The 16113-nt window shown below is 56.7% G+C and overlaps 1 protein-coding gene across 2 annotated transcripts; it reads left to right on the forward strand.

The window, feature by feature from the left end:
* Positions 1-6203: 6203 nt before the first annotated feature.
* UQCR11 (ubiquinol-cytochrome c reductase, complex III subunit XI) lies at positions 6204-12840 on the forward strand. Of its 2 annotated transcripts, none has more exons than XM_082331174.1 (3): positions 6204-6283; positions 7509-7643; positions 11423-12840. In XM_082331174.1, exons 1-2 carry the CDS (start codon positions 6234-6236, stop codon positions 7627-7629), a joined length of 171 nt encoding a protein of 56 aa, XP_082187300.1. In that variant the 5' UTR covers positions 6204-6233; the 3' UTR covers positions 7630-7643; positions 11423-12840. The 2 variants fall into 2 exon arrangements, with proteins under 2 accessions (XP_082187300.1, XP_082187299.1); XM_082331173.1 differs by lacking the exon at positions 11423-12840 and adding an exon at positions 9073-9323.
* The last annotated feature ends 3273 nt before the right edge of the window (positions 12841-16113 follow it).

Genomic DNA, 16113 nt, shown 5'->3' on the forward strand with positions numbered 1-16113 from the left:
GCTGTGGTCGATGGGGTCCGCCGCCACCTCGCCGGGGTGCTGTTCTCCCAGGGCAGCGGGCGTTTTAGCCCGGGTTACACGTAGCAGAGATCTCATCTTCCTTTTTATCGCAGGAAAGGTTTGTGTTGGGAATGCAGCCCCTGCCTGGTGGGACGGAGGGGATGTCGCAGCACGGTTGTTGCTTCCTTGCCTGTGCCCTGGCCTGGGGAGCACCCAGTGAGGGTGGTACCGGCAGGGTGCAAGCTGGAAGTCAGGTCAAACGCACCCAGCCCATACCAGGAGCCAGGCATAGACTGGTAATGGGAAAACGAGGTGGCAGAGCGTTGAAGAGGGCTTAAACCCCGCAGGAATGGGCTGGATCCGGTACCAGGAGGCAGCCCAGCCTCGCAGGTCCTCACCCTCCCGGCCTCGTCCGTGGGGTGCGGCTATGCCCTGGCCAGGCTGAATCCCGTGGGATCTCTCTCTGTCACCCTCTGCCAAGGGCCCAGCCCACAGCATCTTCAAAGCCACGGCTGCGCCGCGCTGCCCAGCCGGGCTCTCCCTGCCCTCGTCCTCCAGGCTTCGCCGGGCAGGTCCGCGACGTGCTGCCCCTCCCAGCAGCAGGTATTTCCCCAAATTGTCATAGCGTCAACCCTTGTGGTTTCAGTGGTTGGGTTAGCCCTCCGCCACCCGCTCGCTCGGCACGTTAGCGATTACCTTTTGGGGGAAACAAGAGTTGCGGCAGCTGCACCCAGGAGCACTGAGCCCTCGCGGACCCTCTCCGAGACCCTGGGTCCAAAGAGGAGATGCGGCCTGAAAGCAGCCCTCCTTTCTCAGGTTTGCTGCCTGTGTTTCTGCTGTGCTTCTCCAGCTCGGAGCTTGTTCACATAGGGCCAAGCAGGAAAAACAGCCCAAATTAACCGAGCAGCAGCTCTTGCAGTAGCTGGTTAAATCTCACTGAGCCCTGGCTGCCCTTCTCTCAGCAGTGAGCAAGCTCTGAGGCAGCGCGCTGCCCTTCCCGAGCTGCGCCGAGTGCATCGAATGACAGTCTTTTCAATTCTGTCTCTCCTTCTCCGGGCTGATGTGCCTCACCTCATCCTCTTTGCCTTCGCTCCCTCCTCACAGGGGCTGTTTCCTGCGTGCTCGCACGTAGAAGAGCAAGTTCAGCCTCGGGGGTCGCGCTGCCGTGTGGCCGGAGCCTGGGCTGCGCCTGTTTGCTCTTCTCCCTTGAGCTGGATAAAAGCCAGGACAGGCCCAGAGGAGCCAAACTGTTTCAAGACACCAAACACCTTGGTTATTGAGAAATTGGAGATGTGAGCTGCCGGGCCAGGGGGTGAGGGGCAGCCTCGGAGGGCGGAGGGGAGGCACCCACCCCATCAGGACAAGGAAGGGCGGAGGACGAAGAAACCAAGGTTGTACCAGACGCAGACAAGGGAGAAATGCGTGCCGGGGAGCAAGGCCGCAGCTTGGAAGATGGATGCTTGGAGATGCACAAGGCTGAAGGTAAAGCGGGCAAGCCCCATCGGCCAGAGCAGGCTCGGGCTGGGAGATCAGGTGAGGGCAGGAACAAGAAGCAACACGCAGGAGTTGCCGCTGAGTGGCTGAAAGCAAATAGTTTGCCCAAGATCCAAGCAGTGGCCACCAACTTCTGCGGAGCTGGAGGTTCCTGGGTGAACGCTCAGAAGCATTTTTCTCCTTGGAGATGAGTCAAGAGGTGGGATGAGACTCTCGGATCCTGTGGGCAAACGTCATGTCGTGCTGGCCCCGCCAGGCGTGGCCGTGAACTGCCCTTAAAGCGAGGACAAGCTATCGCAGAGCCGGCTGCTCTCTGGGAGCAGAAAACCACCTCACTGCTTGAAACGGGGAGTGATTTTTGTTGATGCAGGGCATCCACAGAGACATCCCCACTTGCTCTGGTGGCCCGAGAGATGCAGATCGCTTGTTTTAATGGTTGAACACAGCTTTGTGCTTTACCGGCGTGTCCCTAAGGCAGCCCTGGACAACCAGGCTCGCTGCCCTTTCTTTTCTGCTTCAGAATCTGAAATGACACCTGTGCCACAGAAGTCACCAAGAGAAGAGAGTGACCCTCACCTTTGGTGGCAGCTCGCCCGCGGGAGTCAGGCTTCGGCAGCGTAGCTCTCCCTGTTGCGATGTGAACGTTCCCCCAACAGCAGGGAGAAGCAAGCACGGCGTTGTAGCGCGGTGTCCAGAGCAGACCGCAAATCCCTTTGCACAGTGCTTGAACTGGAGATGACGGCAAAACACGTTGAAAGGATGAGTTGCTAATACTGCCGTTGTTTTGGTTTAACCAGGAAATTGGTGGTGTTACTGGGGCTTTCCCTGTCTGCCCTGACTGGGGTAAAGCAGTAGGATACAGCCCCCCAAACTGCCTTCAAAACCCCAAGGCTTTTTTGAAGATAAACACTGAGCTGTTTTCTCATTGCCTGTCGAGTTTTGAGTTATTTTGCCTTTGTTATTCATATTGGTTTTTTGGCATCTAGGAAACTTTCAATGCAAAGTAAAAGCTGAGACTCTCCTGCATGTGCGTGACTTCACGGAGCTAAACAGACACTAAAAAAGAAAAAAACCTGTGTGGATCCTGTTCACCAGGCTCCTTCCCCCACCGTGCCCGTGGTAGCGCGGCGGCAAAGGCGCCGGTTTCCTGCAGGAACGCACGCGACGGAGCTCCCGTCTGACGTCCTCGTGCACCCGCCGGTGCGTGGGCAGCGGGGAAACAGCTCGCAGAACTGAACCCAAAAGGCTGCATGGTTCAGTAACCCGCGTCGCCCCGCTGGCACCCAGGCAGAGAAACACTCGAACCATCAGTGTGAAACGTGGTGTCGAGTCAGTCACGCAAAGGGCTGATAAAATAGTTGTTCCGTGTCCCGGTGAGAAAAAACAGGAGCTGGGTTTTTGCAGCAGGCTCCGCTCTGTGAATCTCGGCTCTCGGCAGCCAGCGCGGGGTGCGAGGGAAGACGACGGCTGCTGGCGTCGCTGCTGGACGCTGTTGCTGCGGGTTTGCGCCGGGGAGCACGGGCAGCGTTTGCAGCCCTGAAGCTCTGGCAGTCCAGCCGCAGGGCTCGGGCAGGCGAGCGCTTCGGGCTCCAGTGTCGCCCAGGATCACAGGTTCACTAGAGGCTGGGCTGGCTTGGAGCGGAGCCTGGGGAACGTTGTGGAACTGATGGTGGATTTAGGACCCTCTGCTGAAAAAATCTGGCTTGAAATTCCCTCTCCTGCTGGGAGAGGCTGAGCGGCAGCGAGGAGGAGGGTTTGCAGAGGCGCTGGGGAAACTGCTCTGGAAAGGGGCTGCTTTCCTCCAGCATGGAGGATGAGAAGCATTGAAATATCTGGCTTTATGTATAGCTATAAGAGGAGCCCCATCCAAAATCAACCGAAACGCTCTGTTCATCATCTCATAGCGGAAGTGCTGAGGAGCCAGCCCTGCCACCACTGCGCTGGGGTCATCAGCGGTATCCCTGTGAAATCAGGCAGGGCCTTATCGTCCACCAGAATCACAGAACGGTTTGAGTTGGAAGGGACCTCTGCAGATCATCTAGGCCAACCCCCTGCCACGGGCAGGGACCTCTTCCCCTAGATCAGGTCGCTCAAAGCCACCTGCTTGTTTCTACAGGGTCTCTAGGGATGGCTAACAATTACTGCATGTTACTACAGCTGAGGTCGTAAGACTTCTCAGCTTTTCTCCTCCTTCTCATGCTCGCCATTAGCAGGCGAACCCTGAGGTTCAGGCACAGATTTCCCCCTCTTTTCCCAGGGCGATGGAGCGGGGCAAACCCCGCTCTGCCCTCCCTCCCTCCCCAGGCACGCAGCCAGCTGGCAACCTGCCCTGGAAAAGGAAAAGCTCCTGGCTCTGCAGAGAGGTGCCCGAGATGTGACGGGAAGCAGAGGGGGCGGACGAGGAGGGTGTCGTACCCACTCGGAGGGGGGAGCTGCTGCCAAAACCACGGCATCCCTCACCCAAACACATCACGCGCTTTAGTTTTCCTGATTTTGTCTCCCTTGCAGAATGACGTGTTCAAAATACTCATTTTCTACAAGATGCCTCCCTGTAACATGCTGCACGTGTATGATGTTTTCATTGATTATCTAATTAGGAGGAATTTTCAGTGCAATAGCTCCAATTTGCTCTCAAATACGAGTCCACCCCTCAGTGCCAGGACAGTTGCACCCCCCCAGGGCTCAGGTCCCCTCTCCAGCCTGGGCACAAGCCTGGCCCCTGCGGGCTCACAGGATCATAGAATCACAGAACGCTTTGGGATGGAAGGGACCCTCAAAGCCCACCCAGTCCATCCCCCTGCCATGGGCAGGGACATCTTCAACCAGATCAGGGTGCTCACAGCCCCGGCCAGCCTGGCCTTGAGTGTTTCCAGGGATGGGGCATCTCCCACCTCTCTGGGCAACCCCTGCCAGTGTCTCACCACCCTCAGCGTAAACAATTTCTTCCTTATATGTAGCCTGAATCTCCCCTCTTTTAGTTTAAAACTGTTACCCCTTGTCCTATCGCTATTGGCCCTGCTAGAAAGTCTGTCCCCATCTTTCCTATAAGCCCCCTTTAAGTATTGAAAAGCTGCAGTGAGGTCTCCCCGCAGCCTCCTCCTCCCCAGGCTGAGCACCCCCAGCTCTCAGCCTGCCCTCACAGCAGAGCTGGGCCACCCTCGGAGCATTTCGGTGGCCTCCCCTGGCCCTGCTCCCACAGCTCCATGTCCTTCCCGCGCTGAGGACCCCCGAGCTGGACACGGGGCTCCAGGGGGTCTCCCCAGAGCGGGGCAGAGGGGCAGAATCCCCCCCCTCGCCCCGCTGCCCACGCTGCGGGGGATGCAGCCCAGGAGACGCTTGGCTTTCTGGGCTGCAAGCGCACATTGCCGGCTCATGGCCAGCTTTTCATCCATGAGTACCTCCAGGTCCCTCTCCTCAGGGCTGCTCTCCACCCCTCCATCCCCCAGCCTGTGCTGACACCGGGGGTTGCCCCCACCCAGGGGCAGGACCTTGCACTTGGCCTTGTTGAACCCCATGAGGCTCACACAGGCCCATTTCTCCAGCCTGTCTCCAGCATGGGGACAGTCCATCCCTCATGGCTCCTGTCCCCCCTCCAGCGTGGGGACAGGCCGGTCCCCTCAGGGCTCCTGTCCCCCCTCCAGCGTGGGGACAGCCCGCCCCCTCAGGGCTCCTGTCCCCCCTCCAGCGTGGGGACAGCCCGTCCCCTCAGGGCTCCTGTCCCCTCAGGGCTCCTGTCCCCCCTCCAGCGTGGGGACAGCCGGTCCCCTCATGGCTCCTGTCCCCTCAGGGCTCCTGTCCCCCCTCCAGCGTGGGGACAGCCCGTCCCCTCATGGCTCCTGTCCCCTCAGGGCTCCTGTCCCCCCTCCAGCGTGGGGACAGCCGGTCCCCTCATGGCTCCTGTCCCCTCATGGCTCCTGTCCCCCCTCCAGCGTGGGGACAGCCCGTCCCCTCATGGCTCCTGTCCCCCCTCCAGCGTGGGGACAGCCCCGTCCCCTCAGGGCTCCTGTCCCCCCTCCAGCGTGGGGACAGCCCGCCCCCTCAGGGCTCCTGTCCCCCCTCCAGCGTGGGGACAGCCCGTCCCCTCATGGCTCCTGTCCCCTCAGGGCTCCTGTCCCCCCTCCAGCGTGGGGACAGCCCGTCCCCTCAGGGCTCCTGTCCCCTCAGGGCTCCTGTCCCCCCTCCAGCGTGGGGACAGCCCCGTCCCCTCATGGCTCCTGTCCCCTCAGGGCTCCTGTCCCCTCAGGGCTCCTGTCCCCCCTCCAGCGTGGGGACAGCCCCGTCCCCTCATGGCTCCTGTCCCCTCAGGGCTCCTGTCCCCCCTCCAGCGTGGGGACAGGCCCGTCCCCTCAGGGCTCCTGTCCCCCCTCCAGCGTGGGGACAGCCCGCCCCCTCAGGGCTCCTGTCCCCCCTCCAGCGTGGGGACAGCCCGCCCCCTCATGGCTCCTGTCCCCTCAGGGCTCCTGTCCCCCCTCCAGCGTGGGGACAGCCCGTCCCCTCAGGGCTCCTGTCCCCTCATGGCTCCTGTCCCCCAGACGGGGCCGGGACGCGGCTGGGTGGCGGCGGCGGCGCCACGGGCCCCTGGGCGACGCCGCCGACGGAAGGGCGGGTGTTGCCATAACAACGCCGCTGGCCTCAGGCAGCGCCGCGGGCAGCCCCGCCCAACGCGCATGCGCGGGCCGCGGGGGCCTCGGCGGCGCAGGCGCCGTGGGGGTGACTTTGACGGCGGCGGTGGCGGCGGGATGCTGAGCAAGCTGGTGGGGCCGCGCTACGTCCAGCTCCTCCAGAACTGGTGAGACACGGCCCGGGGCTGCCCCTTCGAGCCCGGGGCTCCTTCACAGTGGGGCTCGGGTGCGTGGCGGGGGGCCGCGGCCTGTCCCGGGGTCCACGGTGAGGTTCCCTCACCGTGGACCCCGGGACAGGCCGCGGCCCCCCCCGCGCACCTGAGGAGCCTGGAGGCCTCCCCGTTCCCCTCCGCTTTGTTCCGCGGTTCTGTGTTCCGTGTCGAGGTGGGCTGACCCCGCTGGAGCTGGGTTTGGAGGGCTGAGAGGGGCGGATTGGGGGGTGGTGGTAGTGGTGTTTGCCTGGCGGTGGTTGGGCTGAGGTGGCTTTGGCCCCCGAATCGCTCTGGTTGTCTTCAAAGTGTTTCAGAGGTGTAAATGTTTGTCACAGTGCCCGTAAGTGCCACTTTGCAGTGTTGCGGGAGGGAGAATGAAGTAGCCTGCGGGCCAGAATAAAGGCGATCCAAGCTATAGAGTCACAGAATGGTTTGGGTTGGAAGGGACCTTAAAGATCATCTGGCTCCAACCCCCCTGCTGTGGCAGGGACACCTTCCACCGGACCAGGTTGCTCAAAGCCCCGTCCAGCCTGGCCTTCAACACTTCCAGGGATGGGGCATCCATGACTTCTCTGGGCAACCTGTGCCAGTGCCTCACCCCCCTCAGAGTGAAGAATTTCTTCCTTACATCCAACCTAAATCTCCCCTCTCTCAGTTTAAAGCCATTACCCCTTGTCCTGTCACTACGTGCCCTTGTGAAAAGTCCCTCCCCAGCTTTCTCGTAGGCCCCCTTCAGGCACTGGAAGGCTGCTCTAAGGCCTCCTCAGAGCCTTCTCTTCTCCAGGCTGAACAACCCCAGCTCCCTCAGCCTGTCCTCATGGGAGAGGTGCTCCAGCCCACTCATGATCTTTGTGGTCTCCTCTGGGCTCGCTCCAGCAGGTCCAGGTCCTTATCTGTGTAGCTGTAGAGTAGTTAAATGAGTAAGTGTGTCTTTTCTTAACTTGGTAATGCCCTTCTTAAATAAAAAGCATATCAACAGGAAACTGTAATATATCATCACCGCCCTGGGGATTGATACTTTTCTGTGCACGTGAGATTCTTTCAAGATTTCTGCCAAGCTTTTTTCTTGACTTGAAATTACTTTCCTAGGTGCCTTAGCAATGAGCATTTGCCAGACCTTTCACAGTGGAGACTTAACGTTGTTTACCTGCACGTGTGTGTGTGTGTGTCTCTTCTTTAGGACTCCCACCCTCGTTACATGGGGTGGCGTAGCTGGTACTGGTATAATATGGTTCACAGACTGGAAGCTGGTCCTTCAGTATGTTCCCTACATCGGTGGCAAGTTTAAAACTGAAGACTAAGCTTCCCTCTAATGGTAAGTTTTGTTTGTGCATCTCTTAGCTTAGGTAGTGGTAGTGTGTTGATGTGACAGTTGGTGTGTCCTGTTTGGCCAGGGCACAATCATATCGTTGGTCCAAAACAGAACTGCTCAGTTTGATTGTTCAGGGCTTTTTTTTTTTTTTAATACAGGGCTTCACAGAGTGCCAGAAGGATGAAATATTAATAAGAATATGTTTTTCAAGTTATTATTTTGCAAGTGGTCGATTTTTCACAGTGTAACGTGGTTCGCGAGAAGTCAAATCGAGTGTTTTGTGGTAATTTGGAACTTTTGACAGATCTGTTTACTTCCAATCCTAGCTAGAATGGCTTCAAGCTCATGACTAGTTTTGTTGCTAGGCAAATTCAGACTGCTCTCTGTTCCTTGTAACTGTTATTAAAAGCAAGTTGAATGTTCAGAGCTGGTTACTACGTACCACAAATTCATTGGAAAATTGGCTTTCTCAAGGTTTTTTTTCCTTTAATTGCATATGAAATGTGCTGTTCTGAATCTTCTATAAGACTGACCATCCATAAAACTAGAGCAGCGATTAGACGATACCTTCTGCTGGGCCTCTAAATGCATATTTATGCAGTAGGCAGGCTTAGAACTTTTTTTATTCCTTGCTGCAGATAGAAGGGAGTTAGGAAAATTTCTGCCTTGCATTAAAGGATGCTGTTGGAAAAAGGTCCAAAGGAAACTGTATAGATCTCAGTACTTGTTTCTTCCAATCAGAATAACAGTTACATTTAAATGTTGCTCAATGAAAGTAAGATACTTGCCTTCAAGCTACACAGTATTTTATAAAGAAATCAGTGAGACTGGAAGTCACAGAGCAAATCGTTAGTACTTTTGTAACTCTCTTTTTCCAGAGATACTTGTTGCAGTTTAAACAATTTACTGTGTCTTCCCCATTTTCAAAATACGTATCACACAGATCCTTGGTGTAGCCAAAGGATGAAAGAAACTTTCCATGAAAGTCAGCTGCACTTGTGGCACCTCGGGTGACCCTAGCTGTTCACGGGCAAGTCAGTGGAAAAGCTCTCGAGTCGTGCAGAGGCAATTAAATTACCTAGTAAGGGCTTTCTTTACTTAAAAATTGTCTTAGCCAGTCATAGGAACATGGATACGTTCCTGAGACCACAGTCTATGTTCCTTCTTTTGAAGCAAGAGCTTTGATGTGTCATTGTGCACAAATCATCTGGAAAGAGCATATTCCTCTACAGGAGTAAGGAGGACGTTTCTGTGGTGGTCTGTGATTCCTTCCAAAGAGACTACAGGCCTGCATTCTGCTGTGCCTCTGTCGGCTTCTGTAACAGAAACTTCTTGCCTGGATACTGGAGGCTTTTGAAATCTGTCTGTAGTGTTGGCTGCTGTAGCGCTTTGCAGGAAGCACTGCTTAATGACTGCTTTGTGTTTATTGTAGGAAATTTATTGCTGGATAGAGTGTTTTGGAGCCATCCGTCCGCTGAGACCCTGCTTTGAGGTGACCTTGAAATGCCCAATACGTTGCAACAGGCCGTGGTGTCCCTCTCTCTCCCATGAACAGTTGTGAACAAATTTAACCTCACTGACCAGCCTGCCTGGTACCCTTCCTCTGATCACTTTCACAGCAGATCTTGTCCTAATGGGAGTAATTTATAAACCTGATGTACAAAATAAACCCGGTGAATGATGGTTTTGGGTTTTTGCCTTACCTTCTTAGTCCGCGTTCTTTAGACTAGACTCTGGGTTTGGGTTATGTCTTCGGCTTGTTTGAATGTGTGTCCTAAGGAAGGCCTGCCGCGCGTTTGCCTCTCCTCCCGCACGGGTTCCTCGGGCGTCCACCAGCGGCTGCTGGGATGCTCGATGAGCCTTTTCTTTGTCCCCCAGTAGCTGTTGCTCATCAACTCTTAATGCCACTGTAGTTCTTGAACTATTCTTAGTGAAGTGTTGATTTTAAGCTAATCATTCCTAGATCCGTAGCAACTGCGGACTCTTGCATGCAGTTCACTTTTCATACCCAATATTGCAGAGTTTCATGCTAACACAGATTCCTGGCATTTAGTTTAAAGCAAGGTTTTGTTTCTTTTTAACGTCAATTCTTGGACCCCTTAAACTGATTGGGCACACACCATTTTAAAGCAGCTTGTGCTGTCTGAAACCAGGCTTTTCTGGCTTAATCTAGGGGCTCAGGGAAGGCAGTCCGCAAACCTGGGAGGCTTTCTGTGCACCGGGGTGAAAACCAGTGCTTTAGAGACTGCTCAGTTCCTTTCTTAATGTGGGTTTTGAGCAGGAGAAGAATATGTATCTGTACTTCATAGGTGTAGTTATATTTATCAACATAAATTGGTGATAAAACAACCCACTACCAGAGCCCTTTAGATGAAAAAGTTTTTAGCTGTTAGAAAAAGGAAATACAAGGATTATTCTTGATCTGGTCTCTGCCGCTAAGCCACAGCAGATGTCTCAGACTTAAGGGGGAAGTTCATCCCTTTCCGCAAAGACCAGAATTTGCAAACAGACTTATCTCTGTGTGAGAACAGGGTCACTGTTTTCTCTCTGTTTAGTGCCAAATTTCACCTCATAATTTTTGGCTGTAATGAAAGGTTCGAATCTCTTTAGGGGAAAGTCTCAGTTGTAGTAGCTGCGCTGCTTGGGTTCAGCCCCTTCAGGGCTGAAGGCTTCTGAGTGCTGGTTCTATGGAAAACTGTTGTAAAACCTGCCTAAACGGTGGCACTGTGCAGGACACTTATTTAACAGAATAATTGCTTTAGCATTGCTTCGGCAGCATCATTGCTAATTAATTGGGGGGGCAGGGAATATCATTTTCACATGCCAAACTCTCTTTGCTGCCCTGCTGCGTCCAGTAGGACGGTACAGAAGTTTACGGCGTGATGGGCTGACCGTGCTGTTTCCTCGGTCTGTCCCCCTCCCCTGCTCCAGCAGTGCTCCTGAGCTCCTGCCCGACTCCCAAAAGGCCAAAGCCACTGCGCCTTGAAGTGCTGAGAATGTCGGTTTGACGACAACAGCCCTGTGCTATGTATAGGGATATCGATATTGATCCATTTTCATCCAAAGTACGCCTTGAAAGTGGACATTATATCAGCCTGTACTCGCACGTCATTAAACTCAGACTTGAACAGTTAGAGTCTCTGCTCTTTCTTACCTGTTTAACATGTCTAGACAGGACGGGCACAATACGCTGCTGCTGACTTCAGAAATGACCTACTTTGGGCTTGTTCCCGTGGGCGGGCGAGCCTCTGCTCCCACGGCTGAGAGAGTTCTTCAGAAGGCCTTGAACCGCGGGTCTGTGCTGCCCGTTCCCCTGGGGACCCTGCTCTCGCCGCGCTCTCAGTCTGCGGCTCTCAGTAGTGAGGGTTACCCTTCGCAAAGCCCCCGCCTAGCGTCGCGCACAGCGGATGAGTTTGGAAGATATTTAAAGGAGAAAACCATATTCAGAATACCAACTGTCTGCACAGGCAGGCACTGCAAGAAACGTACGGACTTTGGATTTGTTTGCCCTTTGGCGATTGTTTAGCTGCTTGTGTTTTCTGCAGTGTTTCAAATGATGGCTTTGTCTCTAATTAACCCTAGGATTAGCATATAACTGATTTAATTTCTAGTATTTCTCCTTCTGCAAGAGCAAGCACTCTTCAGAAATATTCTATTAGAAATATCTTCTGCGTTCTTGGGCAAATTTCTGTTAAATAATCACTGTTCAAGTGTCACGAGCGATCTTTCTAATTTTTAATAGCCTAGAATTGCCTCTTTTCTAACGGCTAATTATTTTTCAGAATGAGCTAACCAAATGTCACATACATTATACGAACAAATTTGGTAAAAGACAACCCGACAGAGGAGGAGAAGCTTCCCCTTCAAAACCTGGAGAGTTCCACTAGAGGGCACAGCGGCGGCCAAGCTCCGGGGGCTTTGGATTTACAGAAATCAAAAAGCACCTTCAGCTCGTGGTTCACGATGGAACTTCCAAACTGCCTCTAAGAAGAGGAAGGCTTGCATTCCTCCTGCCTCTTCTGAGCGTTTGTCCGTGCTGGTACCTCCACTTTTATCACGAAAGGCCTAAGTGGAGACGGGACAGGGAGGCGTCATTGCAGCCACCTCAGCGCTCGGTCTGCTGCCTTCAGCCCTTGTTGGTCCCTTCTCCTGCGGTCGGCTCCTGGACCAGCCTCCGACTCTGCCCCGCTGCGTGTAGGTTGGGTGCTCCCTGGCGAATCCTGCTCTGGAATAAGCTCCTCTCTTGGGTCTGGGATATTTGGCTGCAGAGCAGAAAGCTTTCGACTAGTTGTCTGCAGGGCTAAAGGGAAGAGTTTTTTCTGTCAGGATGTCCTGTTGCTTGCTTCCGTGGCTGACAACAACTGAGTTTGGTGATTTTTGGATTATCTGCTAGTCCTCGAAGAACACGGGTTCTCCGGCAGCTGAATACGCTTTCAGCTGGTGGCAGTGTCTGCAAAGACCTTATCCTCGGTACCTTGACAGCGTTCCCAAAGGAACACTGGTATATTTTCCCTTGGGCTCAAGAGAGAGTTTCTACCCAAACCTTTCATGCAGTCCTAGGAGAGTAAACGTCTTCCCCTCTGCAAACTCTTGCTGCACCAGCTGTCAGTGAAAACTGATTTTCTAACTACTGTGACCCTGAGCTTGAGGTTCAGTGGATGTTTAAGAGGTCACCTTCTCCATCCCCACCCCGCAGCAGGATCCGCTCCCCAGCTTTTCCAGTTCATTCTTAAAAAATGCCATTGAGGGAGATTTCAGAGTCCTCTACGCGGTCTGTTTCTGTGCTGAACTGCTCAGTTTACATGTTGGGAAAAAAATTCTCTCCCCTCCTGCAATACAAACCCAGTAATTCTTTCCCTTTTACATATTTGAAGGCAATTACGAGATCTCAGCTGTTTTCTCGAGACTGAGCCACCCTGGTTCTTTCCTCTTCCCTCACAGGTCGTTTTGTAGACAGCTCATGATTTTCATTGCTCTCCTCTTGGCTTCCTTCCAGTCACTCCGTGTCTTTCGCACAACGCGGCGTCCAAACGTGGACGGCGTGTCTTACACGATCTCATTTCTTAGTGAAAGAATCATGGAATCATAGAATCGTTTAGGTTGGAAAAGACCCTTAAGATCACCAAGTCCAGCCGTTAGCCCAGCACTGCCAAGGCCACCACTAACCCATGTCCCCAAGCACCACATCTCCCCGGCTGTTAAATCCCCCCAGGGATGGGGACTCAGCCCCTGCCCCGGGCAGCCTGGGCCAGGCCCTGACAGCCCTTTGGGGGAAGAAGTTTTTCCCAATACCCAACCCAACCCTGCCCTGGCGCAGCTTGAGGCCGTTCCCTCTCGTCCCATCGCTTGTTCCTGGGGAGCAGAGACCGACCCCCCCGGCTCCAGCCTCCTTTCAGGCCGTTGCAGAGAGCGATGAGGGCTCCCCTCAGCCTCCTCGTCTCCAGGCTGAGCCCCCCCAGCTCCCCCAGCCGCTCCTCCCCAGCCTTGTGCTCCAGCCCCTGCCCCAGCCTCGCTGCCCTGCTCTGGCCACGCTCCAGCCCCTCCATGGCCGCCTTGGGGTGCGGGGCCCAGTGCTGAGCACAGCATTCGAGGGGCGGCCTCACCAGTGCCCAGCGCAGGGGCACCATCCCTGCCCTGCTCCTGCTGGCCACGCTGTTCCTGATACAAGCCAGGGTGCCATGGGCCCTGATTTTAATCAATGAAAGAGGAAGCAGTGAGTGGTTAGTGGGAAGGAGGGTACCAGTTTCCATCGCTGGTGCTGAGGGTCGCTGGGGTTTTGGAGCAGAGGGCTGAGGTACGGGCAGGGCTCGACGCGTGCTTTCGCTCGCAGGTGCAGCCGCCGGCAGGGTCGAGGGCGTTACCCCGCAGCCTGCGGGGGCCAGGGCTCCACTTCCAGGCGCGCGGCGCTGCGCTCTCACCCGTGCTGACTTCTGCTCCCAGTTTCCCCGTTTGCTGTGCTAAACGACAGCAAACCGCATCACTCCGTGCCTCAGTTTCCCCTCATACACTTACTTCGTTTTTAAGCAAGAAGCTGTATTTCAGTACAAGTTTTTGGTTAGAGCAGTATGACTGTGGCTGGGTTGTGACATTTTCTTTTTACAAAAAAAAGGGGAAAGTGCATTTAGGAAAAATAATGCGCTTTTGATCAATACTGGCAATTAGAACTTTTCTGATCCATGTGCTCAAAATTGCAGGAAATAACGGCGAGAGCAGAACAAGATATTTCATAAGTGTGAGCCCAGAAGGAGCCAACGTTAAACACAACCCAACAAAACCAAAACCAGTCCCTTGAGAGATGGGATGCCTTCAGGGCAACAGCGGGCTCCGTATTGATGAAATTAGACAAAATCCCCACCCTCACCTAGCTTAAATATAAAAATATTCCTGTACAAAGCAAAAGCATCAGGCACACCCAGCTCTTGGAAGTCGTTTTCAATTTCTACCCCCGGGTCTGGACAACTCGGACCCCGTGCGCGGGGGCCTCTGGGTTTCCTCTCTCCTGCGACACGCGTCTCGCGTCCTTCCTCGCGCTCCCTCCCGCTTTCCAAATAAGGGAGGTTGAAACAAATGAGCGAGCCCTGTTTAAAAAAAAAAAACACAAAAAACCCAATAAATAAAACTACGGACAGCTTGTTGCACAGATGTGGGCCGGGGGAAGCGCTGGAAGTTCGAAGAGACCGAATCGGTGCGGCGGCGAGCCCTGCCGATGGGGCAGCGTCCGGCTGCGCTCCCGCGGGCGCCGCCAGTTTGAAGTGCGGCGGCGATCGCTTCAGGACCACTGGTCCGTGCAGGATTCTTAACAAAAACCTCGTTCGTTCGTTAAAGGAAAGTTAATTACTCTGGCTTGCTTTGGAGGGCAGGCTGCCTTGCGGCGCTTAGTGTTTTTCAGCACGTGGATAAGGGTGAGGAACACCCCGCTGGCGACGTACCGGTGCTGGGTTGTACGGTGCCAAGGCTGGGGGCTCCGGGTGGACGTTAACCGGCCGCCTCTCTCCCGGGAGCACTGCAGCAGGCGATTTGGCCGTCTGCGATAGGTTGTGGTTTACGCTTTTTCCTGAAAAACTTTCCATTGCTTTGTCTTCAACACCACCTCCTCCAGAGCAGATTTTCCTCCTTGTTGTGGGTTTTTCTTTTGTATGGCTCTCTTTCTGGACGTTGTCCCGGGAGGAGGGGTACGGGCGCTACGCCGAGCGGTGCCGCTGCCCCCATGCAATGAAAAACCGTCTCGGAAAAAGCCGCGTTGCAGAACGGACCCCGCTCTTCCAAGGGTCTCAGGTGCCGTGGGGGGGTAACACCAGGACGTGGGCTGCCTCTGCTGGCGGCCTGCCCGGGGGGCTACCTGCCCGGGGGGGCTACCTGCCCCGGGTGCCCCTCCGTGGGGCTGCCTGCCTGGGGGGCTACCTGCCCGGGGGGCTACCTGCCCCGGGTGCCCCTCCGTGGGGCTGCCTGCCTGGGGGGCTACCTGCCCGGGGGGCTGCCTGCCTGGGGGGCTGCCTGCCCGGGGGGCCCCTCTGTGGGGCTGCCTGCCCGGGGGGCTACCTGCCTGGGGGGCTACCTGCCCGGGGGGCTGCCTGCCCCGGGTGCCCCTCCGTGGGGCTGCCTGCCCGGGGGGCCCCTCCATGGGGCTACCTGCCTGGGGGGCTGCCTGCCTGGGGGGCTGCCTGCCGGGGGAGCCGCCTGCCCGGGGGGCTACTTGCCCAGGGGGCCCCTCTGTGGGGCTGCCTGCCTGGGGGCTACCTGCCCGGGGGGCCGCCTGCCCGGGGGGCTACTTGCCCGGGGGGCCCCTCTGTGGGGCTGCCTGCCTGGGGGCTACCTGCCCAGGGGGCTACCTGCCCAGGGGGCCGCCTGCCCCGGGGGGCCCCTCTGTGGGGCTGCCTGCCTGGGGGCTGCCTGCCCGGGGGGCCCCTCTGTGGGGCTGCCTACCTGGGGGGCTACCTGCCCGGGGGGCTACCTGCCTGGGGGGCTGCCTGCCCGGGGGGCTGCCTGCCCCGGGTGCCCCTCCGTGGGGCTGCCTGCCCGGGGGCCTGCCTGCCCGGGGGGCCCCTCCATGGGGCTACCTGCCTGGGGGGCTGCCTGCCTGGGGGGCTACCTGCCGGGGGGGCCGCCTGCCCGGGGGCTACCTGCCCCGGGTGCCCCTCCGTGGGGCTGCCTGCCCGGGGGGCTACCTGCCCGAGGGGCTCCTCCGTGGGGCTGCCTGCCCGGGGGGCTACCTGCCGGGGGGCCCCTCTGTGGGGCTGCCTGCCCGGGGGGCTACCTGCCCGAGGGGCTCCTCCGTGGGGCTGCCTGCCCGGGGGGCTACCTGCCCGGGGGGCTACCTGCCGGGGGGCCCCTCTGTGGGGCTGCCTGCCCGGGGGGCTACCTGCCGGGGGGCCCCTCCGTGCCCCGCGTCCCCGTCTCCAGCCCCGTGGCGTCCGGTGCCCCCGGTGCGCGGGCGGGGGGGCGGGCGGGCGGTGCTCGGTGCTGCCGCGCGGGT

This window comes from Platalea leucorodia, assembly GCF_965183815.1.
Source record: "Platalea leucorodia genome assembly, chromosome: 21".
In the NCBI taxonomy this organism is placed as follows: Eukaryota; Metazoa; Chordata; class Aves; order Pelecaniformes; family Threskiornithidae; genus Platalea; species Platalea leucorodia.

What these genes read in the sequence shown, in the direction of transcription:
- UQCR11 (XM_082331174.1), top strand. Translation starts at nt 6,234, where the DNA reads ATGCTGAGCAAGCTGGTGGGGCCGCGCTACGTCCAGCTCCTCCAGAAC. An exon ending in GTCCAGCTCCTCCAGAACTG is followed by an intron (nt 6,284 to 7,508) that starts GTGAGACACGGC and finishes TCTCTTCTTTAG; the next exon opens with GACTCCCACCCTCGTTACAT.